General features: G+C 36.3%; 1 protein-coding gene across 3 annotated transcripts; it reads left to right on the top strand.

The window, feature by feature from the left end:
- The first annotated feature begins 1,389 nt into the window (after positions 1 to 1,389).
- On the top strand, positions 1,390 to 15,361 carry LOC115214772 (zinc finger protein 62 homolog). Of its 3 annotated transcripts, XM_036505287.1 has the most exons (4): positions 1,390 to 1,960; positions 4,219 to 4,424; positions 12,639 to 13,398; positions 13,735 to 15,361. In XM_036505287.1, exons 3-4 carry the CDS (start codon positions 12,980 to 12,982, stop codon positions 15,071 to 15,073), a joined length of 1,758 nt encoding a protein of 585 aa, XP_036361180.1. In that variant the 5' UTR covers positions 1,390 to 1,960; positions 4,219 to 4,424; positions 12,639 to 12,979; the 3' UTR covers positions 15,074 to 15,361. The 3 variants fall into 3 exon arrangements, with proteins under 3 accessions (XP_036361180.1, XP_036361179.1, XP_029639662.1); XM_036505286.1 differs by having other exon boundaries at positions 12,639 to 15,361; XM_029783802.2 differs by lacking the exon at positions 4,219 to 4,424 and having other exon boundaries at positions 12,639 to 15,361.
- The last annotated feature ends 2,440 nt before the right edge of the window (positions 15,362 to 17,801 follow it).

Here is a 17,801-nt window from a genome sequence, read left to right as displayed (position 1 = left end):
TTGACTTGTGTCGCGGATGGTCTGATCGGGGAGGCACAGACATGTGCCGTTCCCGGCAGAACCATCCAGGATAATCTCCATCTTATGCAGTACACTTTAAAGGGGTTTAATAGTGATTCTGGCAAGGGTGGGGCACTGGTCCATTTAGACCAATCAAAGGCATTTGATAGGGTTGACCATCACTACCTGGTGTCCGTTCTGGCACAGTTCGGCCTGGGTCTTGGCTTCCTCAGGTGGATCATTCAGATTTATGACAACAGTGACTCGGTAGTTCAGGTGAACGGCTTCTTATCAAGGCTGTTCAACATCTAATGCTTGGTTCGTCAAGGGTGTCTGCTCTCCCCGGTATTGTATGTAATGGCTCTTGAGCCATTACTGTGAAAACTGAGCGGCATCCCGAGACAGCCAGGTTGTGGAAAGTCGGTTTCAGCTTATGCGGATGACATCACCATCATCGTAACCAAAATGGATTACCTACAGAGGGTAGGCAAGGCCATTAAGGTTTACGAGATGGTGGCAGGAGCAAAAGTTAATCGTGAAAAGTCAGTCGGCACCTGGAGAGGCAAGTCGATGCCTCCTGACAGCGTCGTGGGATGTTGGACGGAGGGTCCGATTAAGTTGCTAGGAGTTTGATTTGGACCAGACCTCCAAATAGAGAAGAACTGGGCTGAGGTATCAAGCAGGGTGACCCACATAGTCAAAGCCTGGTCTTGGTGGTGGCTAACCCTGAAAGGGAAGGCGGAGGTAGCCAATGTGTTCATTGCATCGGTCATCACCTACCGCCTAACTGTCATTCCTTGCCCTGATTCGTGGTTGAACAAGCTGGAAAGACAGCTCTTCCTCTTTTTGTGGTAGGGCTCGAAACCGCTTGTGAAATGCTCTACTTGCTGCCAACAACCGTTAAAGGGTGAGCTAGGGATGCCTTGGTTGTTGATGTGCAGATATGCGCTGAGGTTGAGGTATCTGTGGCTCTACCTTGAAGGTGAACGGGTGTGGTCTCCGCTGGGGAAACGGATGTTTCCCAAGTTCCCTAGTTTCAGTGGACGGATCCTGGTTCTATCAAAGATCGAAGTTGGGTACATGGTTTATGGAGTATCGCAAGGCTCTCCTGCTATAATTGTTGTTGACAAAGATCCGGAGAAATTGTATTCACCTCAATAGACGTCATTGATTGGTTGAAATTGCCGAAATGCAAGAAATTAAACAACAAATAGCTTACAATCTACAGAATTTTCTCAAGAAAGTCAAGAGTAAAAGATGTTTTATAAACACATTCTACCAGTATACGAAGTTTAAAAGTGTTTAGTTACAAAGAAATTATTTTAAAAATCTGCCAATCAAAGCGAAAACATCCCCCACACCTTCTACCACACTCTCCATGTTCCTCTTGCGTTCTCTTTAGCCACACACTCCCGCCACCACCCCTTTACTTCCATGCTTTCACCACTCTCAATACGATTACACTTACCCACTACCCTCACTTGCACACCTCAAAATATATAAACCCACAAAAATACCACATACACACACTTCTATACATCTGTGTACATCGATATATTCTCTTGTCCATCCGTATACATCTATATATGCACATGCCACTCCTCCTCCCTTCTTTGCTCCTTCCGTGGAACCACATTACCACCTGGTCCCTAACCTTGTCACTAGTTTATCTCTTCGAGTCACTTTTTCTTTTTCACTCTCCTCTATTATTTTCCTTCTGATTGTTTTTTAAATATTTATATTGCCGTGCAAATGAATACGAAACTGTGAGCCACTAGCTAACCCCTAATGCTGTGTGTGGAACAAGTCATTTAATTACTTCTTTGCCAACTATATTTCATTGGACAAATTATTTTTGCTGACGTTAGATATTTCTGTATAAACGTCATTAAATATAAATGAATTTCAGAAACTGCCCCATCTAAATTCAGTTTATTCACACCTTATGGAATCATATCAAGTAAGTATTCTTAATATATCTAACACAAACGCATCAATGACATTTTCAGTGTTTAAAATCGTTTTTATATTTGAATTATTACAATATTTAATGATCTTTAAGTGATAAGGCTGCAATCATTATATATATATATACCTTTCTATATCTATATATATATATATATATATATATCAGGAAATTATAATTCAGTGTCGAACTTGTTGATCATTTGCAGGTGCGACAACACAATGTTCATTGAACTAATAGTATTGATAATTGAGGGCATTCCAGTCTTAGAAATACAAAGAGGTGAATGAGCTTTTTGCTCTGTTTTGGACATAGGTTTCTTCCTCGTTGTTAATACATTTCTTGCCAATAGACTTAGAAATTTATTATTTATTTCCATACAATTTTACATATTTACACACGTCTGTGGTTGTCGACGATACCATTATCATTTAACGTCTATACACAGGAGTACATAACTCACACGCACAAATATATTTGTGTTTAGATATTCCTTTTTCTTTTGGTTTCTGGAAGAATTTGTCTAATGAATCGAACCCAGTTTTTTTTTTAAGCCTGGTAACTTATTCTATTCTATTAATTTGCCGAACAGCTAGATTACGGGGACGTAAACACACCGGTTGTCAAACGGGGTGGTGCAGACATACAGAGTCACGCACACATCTGTATGTATAAAAAAAAAACAACACTTTTTTGAAATGTATCCGGTACTTACACCGGTACATATATATATACATATATCACGTGATCATGTGACCGACCAGGCTATCAGATGTTGCTACACATCGCTGGTCACAATGCGCTTCGCATTGTTTTAACCTTCAAATGACGCCACCCTGCTGGCTATGCTACTTGAAGCTTTTGTGGAAGACAACTGGAGGTTCCTACAGGACAACCTGTTGGGGGCTACTGACCAGAACTGTGGCTGGTACAAAGTCCCATCTTGACCTAAGGTAACATGGTGGTGGAACAATGTAAATAAACCTTAGTGCTTGGCTTTCGTAGATATGGAGAAAGTCTTTGACAGAGTCCTCCATCACTTATCTGGTGGTCAATGTGGAAACGGGATAGATGAGTGGTTGTTGAGAGCTGTACAAGCCCAGTATAGGGATACTATCAGTAAGGTGAGGGTTGGCAACAAGTACAGTGAAGAATCAGGGGTTCACCAAGGATCAGTCCTCAGCTCCCTCTTCTTCATCATAATCTTCCAGGCAATAACAGAGGAATTTAAGACAGGATGCCCCTGGGAGCTCTTCTTTGCTGATGACTTTACTCTAATAGCTGAGTGACTACAAGAACTAGAGAAGTTTCAGGTGTAAAAGCAAGGTCTAGAATCGAAGGGCCTTAGAGTCAATCTAACAAAAACCAAAGTCTTAGTAAGTAGAAAGGCAGACAAACCACAAATCCCTTCAGGTAGATGGCCCTGCTCAATCTATAGAAAAGGCATAGGTAGAAACTCCATAAGATGTACCCAGTGTAAGCTATGGACGCATAAGAGGTGCTGCAATATCAAAGGAAGATTATTTGGGAAGATAGTTTTTGTGTGTGGAAGATGCACAGGGGCAATAAACACCAAAGATGTACAGAAAATAGATTCTATAACTTGCCAGGGGAAAAAAATAGTAGTAGTTGATAGTTCCATTACCTAGGTAACCAAGTCTGTAGCAGGGTTGAGAGTGTAGCTGCTTTAATAAGAATAACCTGGGCAAAGTTCAGAGAGCTCCTACCTCTGCTAGTAACAAAGGACCACTCATTTACAGCTAAGAACTTTATAGCGGCAACCACTAGACAGAACACACCCAAAGGAAAACCTACATGTTGGCTTCCTCACTAAAACAGTTGTATCAGATTTTAATGTAAAAAGAAAAGGAAAAAAATTGTTGGGTGTGCACACATACATACTGATACACATCGCAATTTTTTCACAATTCAACTTACTTTTTGTAGATATATGTGTAATGTCTATCTGTCTGCATGCATGAATGTGCATCCTCACATAATTATATGGAGTCCAGGAAAAAAGTCACCATTTTTTCATGATCTCAATTTACTTAAGAAATTGAATAAAAAACTTTTTCCTGTATATATAAAAATTGTGTATCAGTCATGTATTATCAGTTAATAACTGATTTAATATATATTTTTTGTTTTATTATTTCAATTGCTTATAGTAATGAAATAAAATGTGACTTTGCTTTGAGAGTCTTTTTCCAGCTACCGAATTAATGCTAAATTTTTATTGTTTTTTCTAGTGACCAATGAAGATTCATTTTGAATGAAATATAAGCCAAAGAAGTGTTTAGTCGTAGTGTAACATGACTGAATACACCTGTGATTGATTAAAGCTCTTTTAGTTGTGACTATCCTATATATTTATATCCAGAACTATGTTAACACATGTATCCTTCCTTTTTTATGATGATGGATTTTTGGTGGGGAGGGATTGCTTACTATAGAGGTATGTGATTTTTATTTTGCTGGGTGATGTATTTGGATTTAGCATGGGTTGGATGCGTAGATGTTTTAAATTTTGCAAGGGACCTTTCACCCATATTACTGGTGTTTATAACCCATTAGTGCCCAAATTTTTTTTTCTTTAATTTATTACCAAAAATCCTTTTTTCATACAACTTTGATTCTAAATATACATAAAAAATATTATCACAATATTCTAAGAAGAAAATACATTTTTAGTTTGGTCCTTTTTTTTAGGACCATGGGAATATGGGGTACTTTTGTTCAAAAAACAGGATTTTTAAAATAGAATACTTGATTTCAAAAAGGAAAATATAAATAAAAAAGTACTTTTATTTATCTATTAATTCAAATGAAATGCATATTACTTGAAAAAAAAAGAATAAAAAGTAATTTTTTTCTGAACAATCTAAATACAGATTACTTCAAATGCCATTTGTTGAAATATTCACCTATATGAAGACTAACATCACGTTTTACACATTGTTTTGAAACTCTTTTTTTTTTGCAAAAGGCACGTTTTCTTTGTTTCCTTCCCTCTATCAAGAATATGTCCAGTAGTAGAAAATCTAATTTCTGGTATTACTTTTGAAGAAAATATCTTTGGTCATCCTGAATTTTTGGGATCAGAATCTGAGGCTAACTCCAAATAAGCTTGTGTAACTGACCTCTTGAAATCTAGTAATATCAAAGTATTTCCATTCACAAAACAATATGCAATCCAGGAATTAACCATTATAGTATCAAGGAAATTTGTGAATAGACTAAAGTACCACTTCTTAGATGTAACAGTGATGCGATACATTCGGATAAGTCATATATTTGTTATATTCGGATATGAGAAATGGCTGAGGAACAAATATTTCCTTTCTATGACTGGTTGACCATCTCTTAGCTTTCCCAATAGGGGTGGCAGACTGATGATTGCTTGCAATTGTGAAAACACTGTTGTCATGTCATTTAAAAAAAAAAGAGTTCTTACTTTTCTTCAAATTTGTAGTCATATGAGCCACAATTTTCCTTTTTCATAGACCTGTCATCCTTCAGGGTACATCTGGATGTTCTATTTGAATGCACTGTACTCGTGATTCTGATTCCTAAGGACTTCATTTGTACAAATAAGGTTAGAACTTGAGAAAAAGTTATCAACATAAATTTCATGATCATTGGGGTTAACCACTCTTGAACCTAGACTGTCATCGTTCTTGGTATTGGAAGTAAGATTTTTTTGCTTTCCTTGATATAAATCCATTCAAAAACAATAGCTACAACATTCGAAAACAGCAGTGGCACAACAAAGTATCCATTGCTTGGAAGCAAATATTAATGGCTTACCTCTTATAAATTGTTTTAGGGAGCTTCTTCCATAGTATCCTACTATCTGTTCATCTACAGACAGTCTCTTAGAGAATATTCCAAACTGCTTGAACTTCTGATTCAGAGCAATCAGCTAGCAGTCTAATTTTGAATCCTTTATCATCTTTGTTGTTTTCTGCATTTTCATTGTGAACGAAATGAAGAAACCTTTTGATGCTTAGAAATTTGTTTTTTGGCATTATTTTTTTGAATAATCAGAGTTTCAAGGTTTTCAGACACACTCCAATAATGCTGTTCACTTGGTAGTCTGTGGTATCCTGGAAAAAGTAGGATTCCAATGAAATTTCTCTGACAGCTTGTTGACAGACTAAAATCATGTACATTTTTCTGTGTGGGTTAAGTGCCAGATTCTCTGCAAATTTCATTTAGTAAATCTTTATCACGGAAAAGTTCAAAAATCTCAACTGGTCTCTCACCAAGTACTTTATCTTTCATTGAGTTCATTCTTTCATCTGCTCCATCAGTTGTTGGTGATGCAAATTTTGAAAATTTAGGCACAGTCTTCTTCTAAGAGAAATCTGAAGTTTTTTTTTTTTTCTTCCTTTTGGTTGTGTTCTTCATTATCATACCAATGAAGTTCAACCCTTCCTGGCACATCCTGCAAGATAAAAGTCGGAGCTCTGTTCTCATCATATAAAATCTCAATATCAAAGTCTTTTTCATCAGTTCATTTACTGGTGGAGGAATTTCAACAATATCACTAGGAGGCTCGTTTTCTTCTGCATAATTTATTGCATCTTGAACTGAATAGAATGACTTGACTGAATGGTAGAAAGCCATGGGAGAGTATCTGAAAATAAGAATAACAAATGAAAAATATACATTTTTCACAGCTGTCTATACATAGAAAATGTTCTCAGCATAAAAAAGTTTGCCCCTGCAAACCATTTTCTCTTTTATGCAACATCCATAGAAAATGGAAAAAATGGAGGTCTAGTGACCATGGTCCTTATATTAGGACCAAACTTTTAGAGCATGCTATATTTGAGCAAAATTACTTTCAAAGATTTTCTTGACTTTATAGAACAGTTAGGACAATTATTTATACTATATATAAATATGGGTTGGACATAAGTACTACTTACCGAAAAATTTTTGATTGAATAACAGATGAAACTGAGTGTATCCTTTCCCTCAAAATTTTCACACTGTACATCAGACAGTAGGTGTAATGTTTGAAAGACACACCAGTCTTGATGATTAACTAAAGATATCTCAGAAAAATACAGGTGTTGCAGAAGTATGATGGATTATCCTTCTAGTCCTAAAAAAAAGACCGAGTTAAAGTAAGGGAAAAATTATCAACAATACTGCCAACTCTGAGTTTGGCTAATTTGTAATCATTTATAGTAATTATCTCAGGTGAGCATTAATATATGGGAATAACATATTGTAATGTACATGTTTAAGGTACATATTTATGTAGAGCAACTTGGTGTTCTATCAACGTCCTGATAAAATATTTTGTCACTAAGCAGACAGGTAAATAAGCCAAGAACTTCTCTCGTCATTCTTGACTTTTCATTTGGCTTTTATTATTTTGATTGGTTAATATATAGTTTAACTCTGGGCACCAAAAAAAAAACTGTCTAATAAGTTTAAAATAATGTGTAGAAAATGAATATGAAAACAAAAATTTACGTGGAGGTGGGGAGAGGACTTTTGGGAAATTCACACAATCCGATTTTTCCCTCATAACTTTCAGGAAAATGGATATATATACCGTTCAAACAGCATAGATTTTGATTATAAAATGGTAAAAAAAATTACTGAAATTTCTGGGGGAAAATGTTTTCCAAAGGGGTGAGAAGAGGATTTCAGAAAATTCATACGATCCGATTTTTTCCCTTAATATGAGGGAAAAAATGGATGTGTTCTGATGAAATTTTACTGAAACATCTTTCAAATGGCATAGATCACGATTATAAGGAAATTTGTGTGGGGGAAAATATATACATATGATGGCCGTCCACTTGTGACCAAGGAAGACCTTTGCTGACCTTTAGGAACATTGTATGCTCTAGGACTAACTTATATTTTGCATTTGTGGCTCTATTGGTGGTTAATGAGCCCTGCTCTTGACAGGCATGCAAGACTGCAAGCATTGCAAACCAAGCTTTCCCTATTCACTACTCTAGCAGTACACTTTTGAGCAGCATGCTTAAATTCTTCATGAAGAATACATGCTATTTCAAAGGTGTCAACCCCCTCCTTAACCTGCTTCCTCCATCTGTGGCAATAACAGGCATTGTTCTCCCAGTCAGTCTTCAGCATATCACAAGCCTCTAATGAGGACTTGACACAGTCCTTAAATCACAGCCTTGGTTTCTACCAGGGTCTCTTTCCACTAACAAATTCCCCATATAGCATCTGTTTAGGGATCCTGCTATCCTTCATTCTAATAAGGTGTCCAGTCCAACGTAACTGGTGCTTGTGCACCATTGCCTCAATACTCAAGATATCAGCTTTTCTTAGGACTTGTATGTCTGGAGTTTTTAAGGTCCAGCCAACATTCAGAATGTGTCTCAGACATCTCTGATGAAAGCGTTCAAGGACCTTTATATGACATTTGTAAAGAGTTCATGTCTCCCATGAGTAAAGGGGTGATGTCAGTACACATGCACAGTACACAGCAATTTTTGTTTGCCTTGTGATACCATGCTGGGACCAGATGCGAGACTGAAGAGACCAGTAGGAATCAGTTGCTCTCTGCAGCCTGAAAGATATTTCATCATCCAGGGATCAAGAACGACTGAGTGTGCTGCCCAGGTAGACAAACTTGTCTACCACTTTCAGTATTGTTCCTTCAACCAAGATAGCTGGTTCCACTTATGGATTTTCTGGTGCAGGCTGGAATATTACAACAGTCTTTTCCAGGTTAATTCTGAGTCCAAATGATTTGCAAGAAGCAGAAATATGATTCATAAGTATTTGCATGTCATCCACTGTATTAGGAACTATAAGTCACAGACATCTGCATAAAGGAGGTCACAAATAAGAGACTGGAAAACTTTTGAATTGGCAGCAAATCGGTGCAGATTAAAGAGGCAGCTAGAAGATCAATACCGGACATATATTCCCAAAGAGCTAACCTTAGCAAAAGCATGAGTAAAAGCAGCAGCAAAGTACAAAGAAAAAAGTGTTGGGGCAAGGATGTCACCCTGCTTGATACCATTCTCTACAGGAATGGGTCCTGCCATGCCACCACCAACATTGACCCAAGCCTCATTCCCATCATGAATTATAGATACAAAGTGACCCAGACATCCAAGTTTGCCAAATATTTTCTATAGCAAGGTCCTATTTACAGTATCAAAGATTAAATCAATGAATACTTGGACAAGATCCATATTCTGCTCATAGCACTTCTCCGGCATCTGTTTTGTTGTGAAAATCATATCCATTGTCCCTCTACCAGATTGGAAACCACATTGAGATTCAAATAGGACATCATTTACAAGACACCCATTCAGGCGGGTAAGAAGAATATTTGCCAGGACCTTGTCAACAGTTGATAGTAGAGCAATACCTCTAGTTACCACACATTATTCTGGCTCCTTTTCCTCTATAGAGAGGAAGAATAATTGCATCCTTCCAGTCCTTGGGCATTGCACCATCCCTCCAGTCTACACTATGTTCATGAAGGGACTGTAATCACTGCCAAATCGCAAGACCTCAGCATAAATTCCATCCCTTCCAGGTGCTCTACCAAGATTCAGTTTACATTTGCTCTCATTACCTCATCTATTAAAGGCATGGAATTTAAGGAGCCAATGATAAGTTGCATAGTATTAATCACTGTTTCATCCACAACTGACTCATGGTTTAAGAGTTCAGAGGAGTGTTCAATCCAGCAACCTGTGATTTCTTTTGATTTAGCAAATAGAGTAGAAGACTCCTTTGAAAGCAAAGGAACTGATGCAGAGCTCTTAGACCCATAAACTTGCTTCATAAGATGGTAAAGCTTCTTGCTGTCATTTGCATCAGCAACAGCCTGAATATCATGAGCAAGGTCCTCCCACCAAGTGTTGCTGCAGGAGTGATTTTACACTGCTATAGTGGGCAAGTGTTAGATTTCTCTGCGCAGCTGAAAGTCCTCTGTGCAGCAATACATTGTGGGCTTGGCACTTTACAACCAATAGTTGCCATCATTTTCATCAGATCAGTCTCTGTATCTGGCAGTAATATATCCCAGTGTTTCAGTAGCACATTGAAGAACCTGGTCTCAAAAATCTTTCCATACTGTAGTATTTTCAATGCTGGACAAACAAGTCTGAAGTGCTTTCCTCAACATAGCATCATATATCTTGTGGACATTCAGACACCAAGGAATGCCAACTGACCCACTTCTCTCTTTCACTCTAATCATCATCTGGAACATTACTCACGCTAAACTGACCAGATAAAGAAAGACAGGCAATTTTTGGTTCACCTTTTCTAGAACCTCCCCGGCCTTTGGGTGAGCAGTGCCCTCTCCAAATGGAGCTGTTCAGACACCCATGTAGCAACTGAATCTTACTGCTGTCTTGGGTGACAAGGAGACGACGTTATATCCAGCACGGACCAGCTACATCCAGGTCGCTGACTACATGCTTCCAAGCCTTCTTGTCTGCATGCTTTGCCATCATCCCATTACCGCAGGACTTCCAAATAAAAATGAAATAAATATATACTAAAAATAAAGATATATACTGAGAATAAGATAAATATATATATAAGGAAGAAAAAAGCAGCACATATCAAGCAGAGGTCAGCAATGCCTGTGCAGAGTTTTAGGTCCAATAAGACTTTCATGACACCTCATAGACCCTCCCCACCCTATTGACATTATCCAGAGACAAGCCAGAGTGAGATGTCTGGGGCCAGTATACACATGTATGTATATATGCATATATTTATATATTATTTATATTATATGCAGGGTGGGGAAGCAAAATTTACAATGGACGTTAAGTTGTTTTTTCTCAGCAGGCACTAAGTCAATTGTTTTGAAACCTAACATATATGGGTGTCATAATCATACCTAACACTATTATCATTACCTTTTCAGAAACTTTTGCCCATATGAGTAATCAAAAAAGCAAAAGTCAAAGATTGTGTGATTTTCTGAATGCACTCATCACATCAAATGAGATTTCAAGAATAGTTGGAGTGTCCATAAAGACTGTTTATAATGTAAAGAATAGAATGACTATGAGCAAAACTATTATGAGGAAGTCTGGAAGTGGAAGAATCAACAAAAAATGTATCAAAGCTTTTATTAAAGCTCTCAAATCCCAAATCCTAAAGGATTCAACCAAATCCATGAGAAAAATGGCAATTGAACTTGAGGTAGACAACAAGACAATTAGAAATGCAATAAAATATGATTTGAGGTTATAATCTTACACAAGAACACCAAAACGCTTGTTGACAACAGCTATGAAGGAAAAGAGATTGGAAAGGTGCAAGAAAATTATTACATGTTTCAAGAAAAAGTCCTCCATTGTAACGATCTTTTCATCTGAAAAGATCTTCACTGTCGATGCTGTTCTGAACCGCAGAAATGACAGGTTTATCGCAAAATCGACAGCTGAAGTTAAGGGGACATTCAAAACAAAACATCCTGCTCAAGTTATGGCTTTTGGTGTTGTGGCTTCCGATGGAAAGAAAATGCTTATAAAATTCTACAAAGCTGATGAAAAGATCAATGTTAATATTTACTACAAGACTCTGAGATACCAGGTATTGCCATGGCTTAAAGCAAACTACCCAGATGGCAATTATGTATGGACACAGGATGGTGCTTCAGCCCACATAGCTTGAAAAATACAAGATTTCTGCAAATCCAACTTTAGCAATTTTTTGGAATCATGTTTATGGCTGCCTTCTAGCCCTCTGGATTTTGCTATTTGGGGCGTTTTAGAACATGCTACCAATAGAACATCACACAGCAATGTCGACTCTCTTAAAGATACTTTTAAAGAAGAATGGGAGAAGTTGTCTCCCAAATATTTGAGGAACACTCGTGCAAGTTTCAGGAAGCGTGTGAAGGCAGTTATTGAGAAAGAAGGGGGACACATAGAATAAAAACATTTTCTATTATGTAAATTTTCTTGTGGCAAATAAATTCTCATGACTTTCAATAAACTAATTGGTCATACACTGTCTTTCAATCCCTGCCTCAAAACATTGTAAATTTTGCTTCCCCACCCTGTGTATATATATATATATATATATATATATATATGTATACCTGCAATTTTTTGTTTTCATATTTGTTTTCTACACATTTTTTTACACCTATTAGACTTTTTTTATTTAGTGACTGGGGTGCTAAACTAGATCCTACGAGTTAGGGAAAATATTGGATCATGTGAATTTTCTGACAGTCTTCTCCCCACCCCTTCGGAAAAGATTTTCCCTACAGATTTCTTTATAATCATCATCTATGCCATTTGAATGGTATTTTTTTTATAGAATTTCATTAACAGATATCCATTTTCCTGAAAGTTATGAGGGAAAAATCAGATTGTGTGAATTTTCCGAAAGCCATCTCCCCATCCACCCTTTCATTTGTGCAAATTTTTATTTTCGTATTCATTTTCTACACATTTTTTCTTACCCCTATTAGACTGGATGTTTTTTGTTTTGGTGACCTGGAGTTAAACTAAATATTAACCTTTTGGTTATCAGCTTTGTTACACATTCTACTATAGACAGTAAACAAACCCGATATATTATGATTACACTTGCACATACATATGTACACACACACATGCTTCACATTTTCTTAACCCAACCTCAGTCTTATGCCATTCTATCTTTTCTTACTTTACAGCTGTGCTAGCAGTGAACCATTACAACTTGTTATAGAAGACTGTTTCCACCAGAAAGTTGGTTACCAGTTATTTATGGATTCTCTATGTTTTAGCCTGTATAACATACATTAACCATATCTGCATTTATTAACATAGAAATAGAAGTGTTTTTGCCTACAGTATGTGTGCCACTGGGAGAGGATCCAGTTAGTAACAAATATTTTAGTGGTAAGTAAACAGTACATTATATATTTCCCTCACGCATAAACATAGGACCATGGTATCCAAAGCGAGAAACTGAACCACAATATATTATAGTTGCAGACATTTCTCAGTTTCTAAGAATTCTTCAAGAATTAATATGGAGGAAATTAGTGAGTTGGACACTTCTAACATAACTGTTTTTAACAATGTAGACTCAATTACACAGACAATCAGTGGTGAGAAACCTTTAGCAAGTGAAACATTTAACGAAAAGACATCAGTAAATAGAAATATTTCTGAATATTGCTGTGAGATTTGTAAGAAAACATTCTCTTCGGAACATGAAGTGTTCAGTCATAAAGAAATACACAATAAGGAAAAGCCGTATCATTGTGAAGCTTGTGGCAAGTCTTTTGCATATAACAGCAATTTAATAAGTCACAGAAGAATGCATACTGGAGAAAAACCTTATCAGTGTGATGTGTGTGGGAAATATTTTGTATCTAAGAGTAATTTAACAAGTCACAAACGGATCCACAGTGGAGAGAAACCGTTCAAGTGTGAAGTGTGTGGGAAATCTTTTGTGAATAAAAGTGATTTAAACAGGCACAAACGAATCCACAGTGGAGAGAAACCGTGTCGTTGTGAAATCTGTGGAAAGTCTTTTATCACAAACAGTAAGTTAACGGCACACATCAGAGTACACACTGGAGAAAAATTGTTTCACTGTGAAATATGTGGGAAATTTTTCACTCAAAATTCGAATCTTGTCATCCACAAGCGTAGGCACACGGGAGAAAAACCCTTCCATTGTGAAATATGTCGGAAATCATTTATCACTAATGGTCTCTTAAAAACACATAAACAAATACACAGTGGAAAAAACCCATTTCACTGTGGAATATGTGGGAAATCTTTTGTGAATAAAAGTGATTTAAACAGGCACAAACGAATCCACAGTGGAGAGAAACCGTGTCGTTGTGAAATCTGTGGAAAGTCTTTTATCACAAACAGTAAGTTAACGGCACACATCAGAGTACACACTGGAGAAAAATTGTTTCACTGTGAAATATGTGGGAAATTTTTCACTCAAAATTCGAATCTTGTCATCCACAAGCGTAGGCACACGGGAGAAAAACCCTTCCATTGTGAAATATGTCGGAAATCATTTATCACTAATGGTCTCTTAAAAACACATAAACAAATACACAGTGGAAAAAACCCATTTCACTGTGGAATATGTGGGAAATCTTTTGTTGATAATAATTATTTAACAAGTCACAAAAGAATACACTCTGGAGAAAAACCATTCCATTGTGAAATCTGTGGGAAATCCTTCTGTGTTAATTCTGGTCTTATTGTTCACAAGAGAATTCACACTGGAGAAAAACCCTATCACTGTGAAATCTGTGGCAAATCTTTCATTGAGAATTCTAAGCTTACAATCCATATACGTAGACATACTGGAGAAAAACCTTTCCACTGTGAAATTTGTGAGGAATCCTTTGTCTCTAATTCTAAGCTTACAGTTCACCAACGTATACACACTGGGGAACAACCATACTGCTGTGAAATATGTGCGAAATCTTTTGTGAATAATAGTGATTTAAACAGACATAGAAGAATTCACAGTGGAGAAAAACCATTCCACTGTGAAATCTGTGGGAAATCTTTCATTAATAATTCTCATCTTGTTATCCACAAACGTAGTCACACTGGAGAGAAACCTTATCAGTGTGAAATATGCGGGAAATCTTTTGTTGATAATAGTTACTTAACAAGTCACAAACGGATCCACAGTGGAGAGAAACCGTTCAAGTGTGAAGTGTGTGCGAAATCTTTTGTGTCTAATAGTTATTTGACAAGTCACAAAAGAACACACAGCGGAGAGAAACCGTTCAACTGTGAAATGTGCGGGAAATCATTCATTACTAATGGACTCTTAAAAACACATAGAATGATCCACAGTGGAGAGAAACCATTCCACTGTGATGTGTGTGGAAAATCTTTTATCACTAACGGTCATTTAGCAGCACACAGAAGAATCCACACTGGAGAGAAACCATTCCAGTGTGAAATCTGTGGGAAATCCTTTGTGAATAATTCGAATCTTGTTATCCATATACGTTGTCACACTGGAGAAAAGCCATTTCGCTGTGAACTATGTGAGAAATCATTTATCTCTAACGATTATTTAAAAAGACACAAACAAAAACACATTGGAAGGAATCTTATTAACTGTGAAACTTAAGAAATCATTTTCTTGCAACCCTAAACTTGTTTTACTATGTTGTATAAGGCAACATCTATCTTGAAAAATATCAGAATTTCTTTATTTTGGTGTTTGAGTTTTGTTATCCACAAGAAAACACTAACCCCTTTTCATACACTCTCCCCAGTTCTCTAATACAAACTTCGGATCTTTTCGGTTTGAACGGCAGTTTTTTCTAGTGGTGTCATATGAAATTGTCACCCATAATTATGACCCGTGTATCGATCTATTGCATTTCTATCTGTTTTAGGGTTAGTTAGGGTTAGGAGTGGGGGGAAGGGTATATTTTTTTCTTCACAAATGTAAATAAACCCAATCTGTTTCTTAAACAAGGGACATATTCATACGGCACAGAATGTTTTTTACCTCAATGGACGTAATTGATTGGTTGAAATTGCAGAAATTGAAGAAAAAGAAAACAACAAATATCTTACAAACTATAGAATTTTCTCAATAAAGCCAAGAGAAAAAGATGTCTTATAAACACATTCTACCAGTATATGAAGTTCAAAATTTTTTAGTTAACTAGAAATTATGTTAAAAACTGCTGTTCAAACCGAAAAGATCCCAAACTTCCTGATTTAAAGAGATCTATATTAAAACCTTCTATTAAAATTTCATGTTAATTTATGTTCCAAACACCAGCTTAATAATGTCAGTCGTTTTGCTAAATTCTTCATTATTTTCAAAGTTAATTGAAACTAAGTTAGTGTATTTCAGCAGAAATACAGTAACAAAAAATGAAAGTTCTATAACTAGAAAGTGTTTGTTGGATGTTATTTTATGTTATTTACCTGTGAGGAATCAATTTTTAAAAATTAATCACCAGTGAAAACACTAAAATAAAATATTGTTTCATAATATTGTCTCCATTCATAACTACAAACTTAAGGGAAGTGGCTCCTATATCTTGAAACACTTGATGTCAGAACATTTTAGTAGCTTGGTTTTAGTGATAGTGGTCATATTGATTCAGTAGAATTCTGCAGATAGATGGATGTTTTGATATTTTCAGTATTTGCTAATTTATAATAACCTCCATTTGTGGATGCTGGTTGCATAGCAACATAATTTTTGTTTATTTGCTGCAGCTAATAAGTTCAACTCTACCAGCACCAATGCCAATTATTGTAAGTAAATATTGCTAAGACTGCAATATGACAGGTAAATACTAGGTTTGAGAGAGAGACTTATCTTTAAACCATATAAAAATAGCAATCCCTGATTATCCATAGTTACAAGAGTAAGTGAATTACAATGGTAGATGAGAGAAGAAAGGTTAATTTCTGTTGTAGTTTATGAGATGCTACAAGCAGCTGCTGTAGCCATTATATTGTACACCGTATCTGAAGAAGGGTCCATCTTTGTTGTAATTTAGTGAGGACCAATAACCAGCTGATGTAGTCATTTTATTATCATACACATTATCTCTTGCTTATAAATATTTTTGATAACCATAAACAACTTAGCTCATAGTATGAAATGTGACTGTGTCAGAGCCTGTTTCTCAGGTAGCTTTGTGTACAAAATTATTTTTGATGACTGCAAGCATATTATTCATTATTTTAGCATTAGATGATTGCACCATCAGCTACTAAACTGCATTTAAAATATGGTTGATACTGCATATCTTTGTATTCTGTCATTACTAAGTTAAACTTGTAATATGGCTCATATTATTGGGTACAGGAAGCATATGCACAGCCTGGATGTCTTCTATTACATTTGTGAATCATCTGCAATAGTATGGCAGTGGCAACTTGCTAGAGATTTTGTTAGAAGAACATATATTATATTTTGGTGTGAAATTATGTAATCAAGGCAAAATCATGGCCTTCTCACTCTGTCTTCGAGGCTTGCACATAAATCTAAGACAATAGACTAAAAGAAAGAGAATGAACTTTAAGGTATCAATGGCCAGGAGAGATCCAACAAAGCCATTTTGAAGGTTGCTATTTTTGCAGAGTTGATATTTCTAGGCATAGCTGAAGGACCTAATCAAAGCTAGTTTACTCAGACTTACTGTCAGCCATAAAACCTGACTCTGATAAAGTACTTGAAATTTTATGGGTTTAATTACATCAGTAACACTGAGTGCTACACATCTAAGGCAGTTATTGAGTATGAAACTAGTACAGGGGCACCATAACCAGTTTGAATTAAAGTGGTTGAGGGCAAATTTAGATCTTCAAAATGCTCAGCATATTTATTATGTCTTGGACTTAATCAAAATAAACTGCAGCCCTGGGAAGAGCAAATCTGTTTAGTATAGATGACATTACTGTCATGAGGTTAATGGTTTGTTAAATGTAATGGAATGTCGATATAAATCAGACAAATGGTGACTTATCACTGAAAACTCCGAAGGAGAGTTTACTCCTTTAGCATACAGGTTACTCTGTCAAATGTCGTGCTTATTTATTCACATTGTTTAGAAGTAATCTTGCATTATCTTGTAGTTTTGAGATTTTGATTAATGTGATCGCTTACTTTAAGAATGACCTTGTAGGGTAGGTGTGAGAGGTCAAATCTGGCATGTTTTAACATAGAACATGTAGAATATTTGTGCTCAGTTTGGCCAGTTTAAATGCTAAAGGAATGTTGGTTTTGGTGAGTAATGAAACAGTGATTTTGTAAGGTACATCTAAAAGAAATTGATGTAACAACAAAAGTGGAGCTGAAAACTTCAACTACTTCACATTTGGAT

This window comes from Octopus sinensis, linkage group LG8 (genome assembly GCF_006345805.1).
Source record: "Octopus sinensis linkage group LG8, ASM634580v1, whole genome shotgun sequence".
Taxonomy (NCBI): Eukaryota; Metazoa; Mollusca; class Cephalopoda; order Octopoda; family Octopodidae; genus Octopus; species Octopus sinensis.
This window is presented reverse-complemented; position numbering and strand designations above follow the sequence as displayed.

Bases quoted from the DNA above. Each gene is read 5' to 3' on its own strand.
- LOC115214772 (XM_029783802.2), top strand. From the start codon at position 12,980: ATGGAGGAAATTAGTGAGTTGGACACTTCTAACATAACTGTTTTTAAC.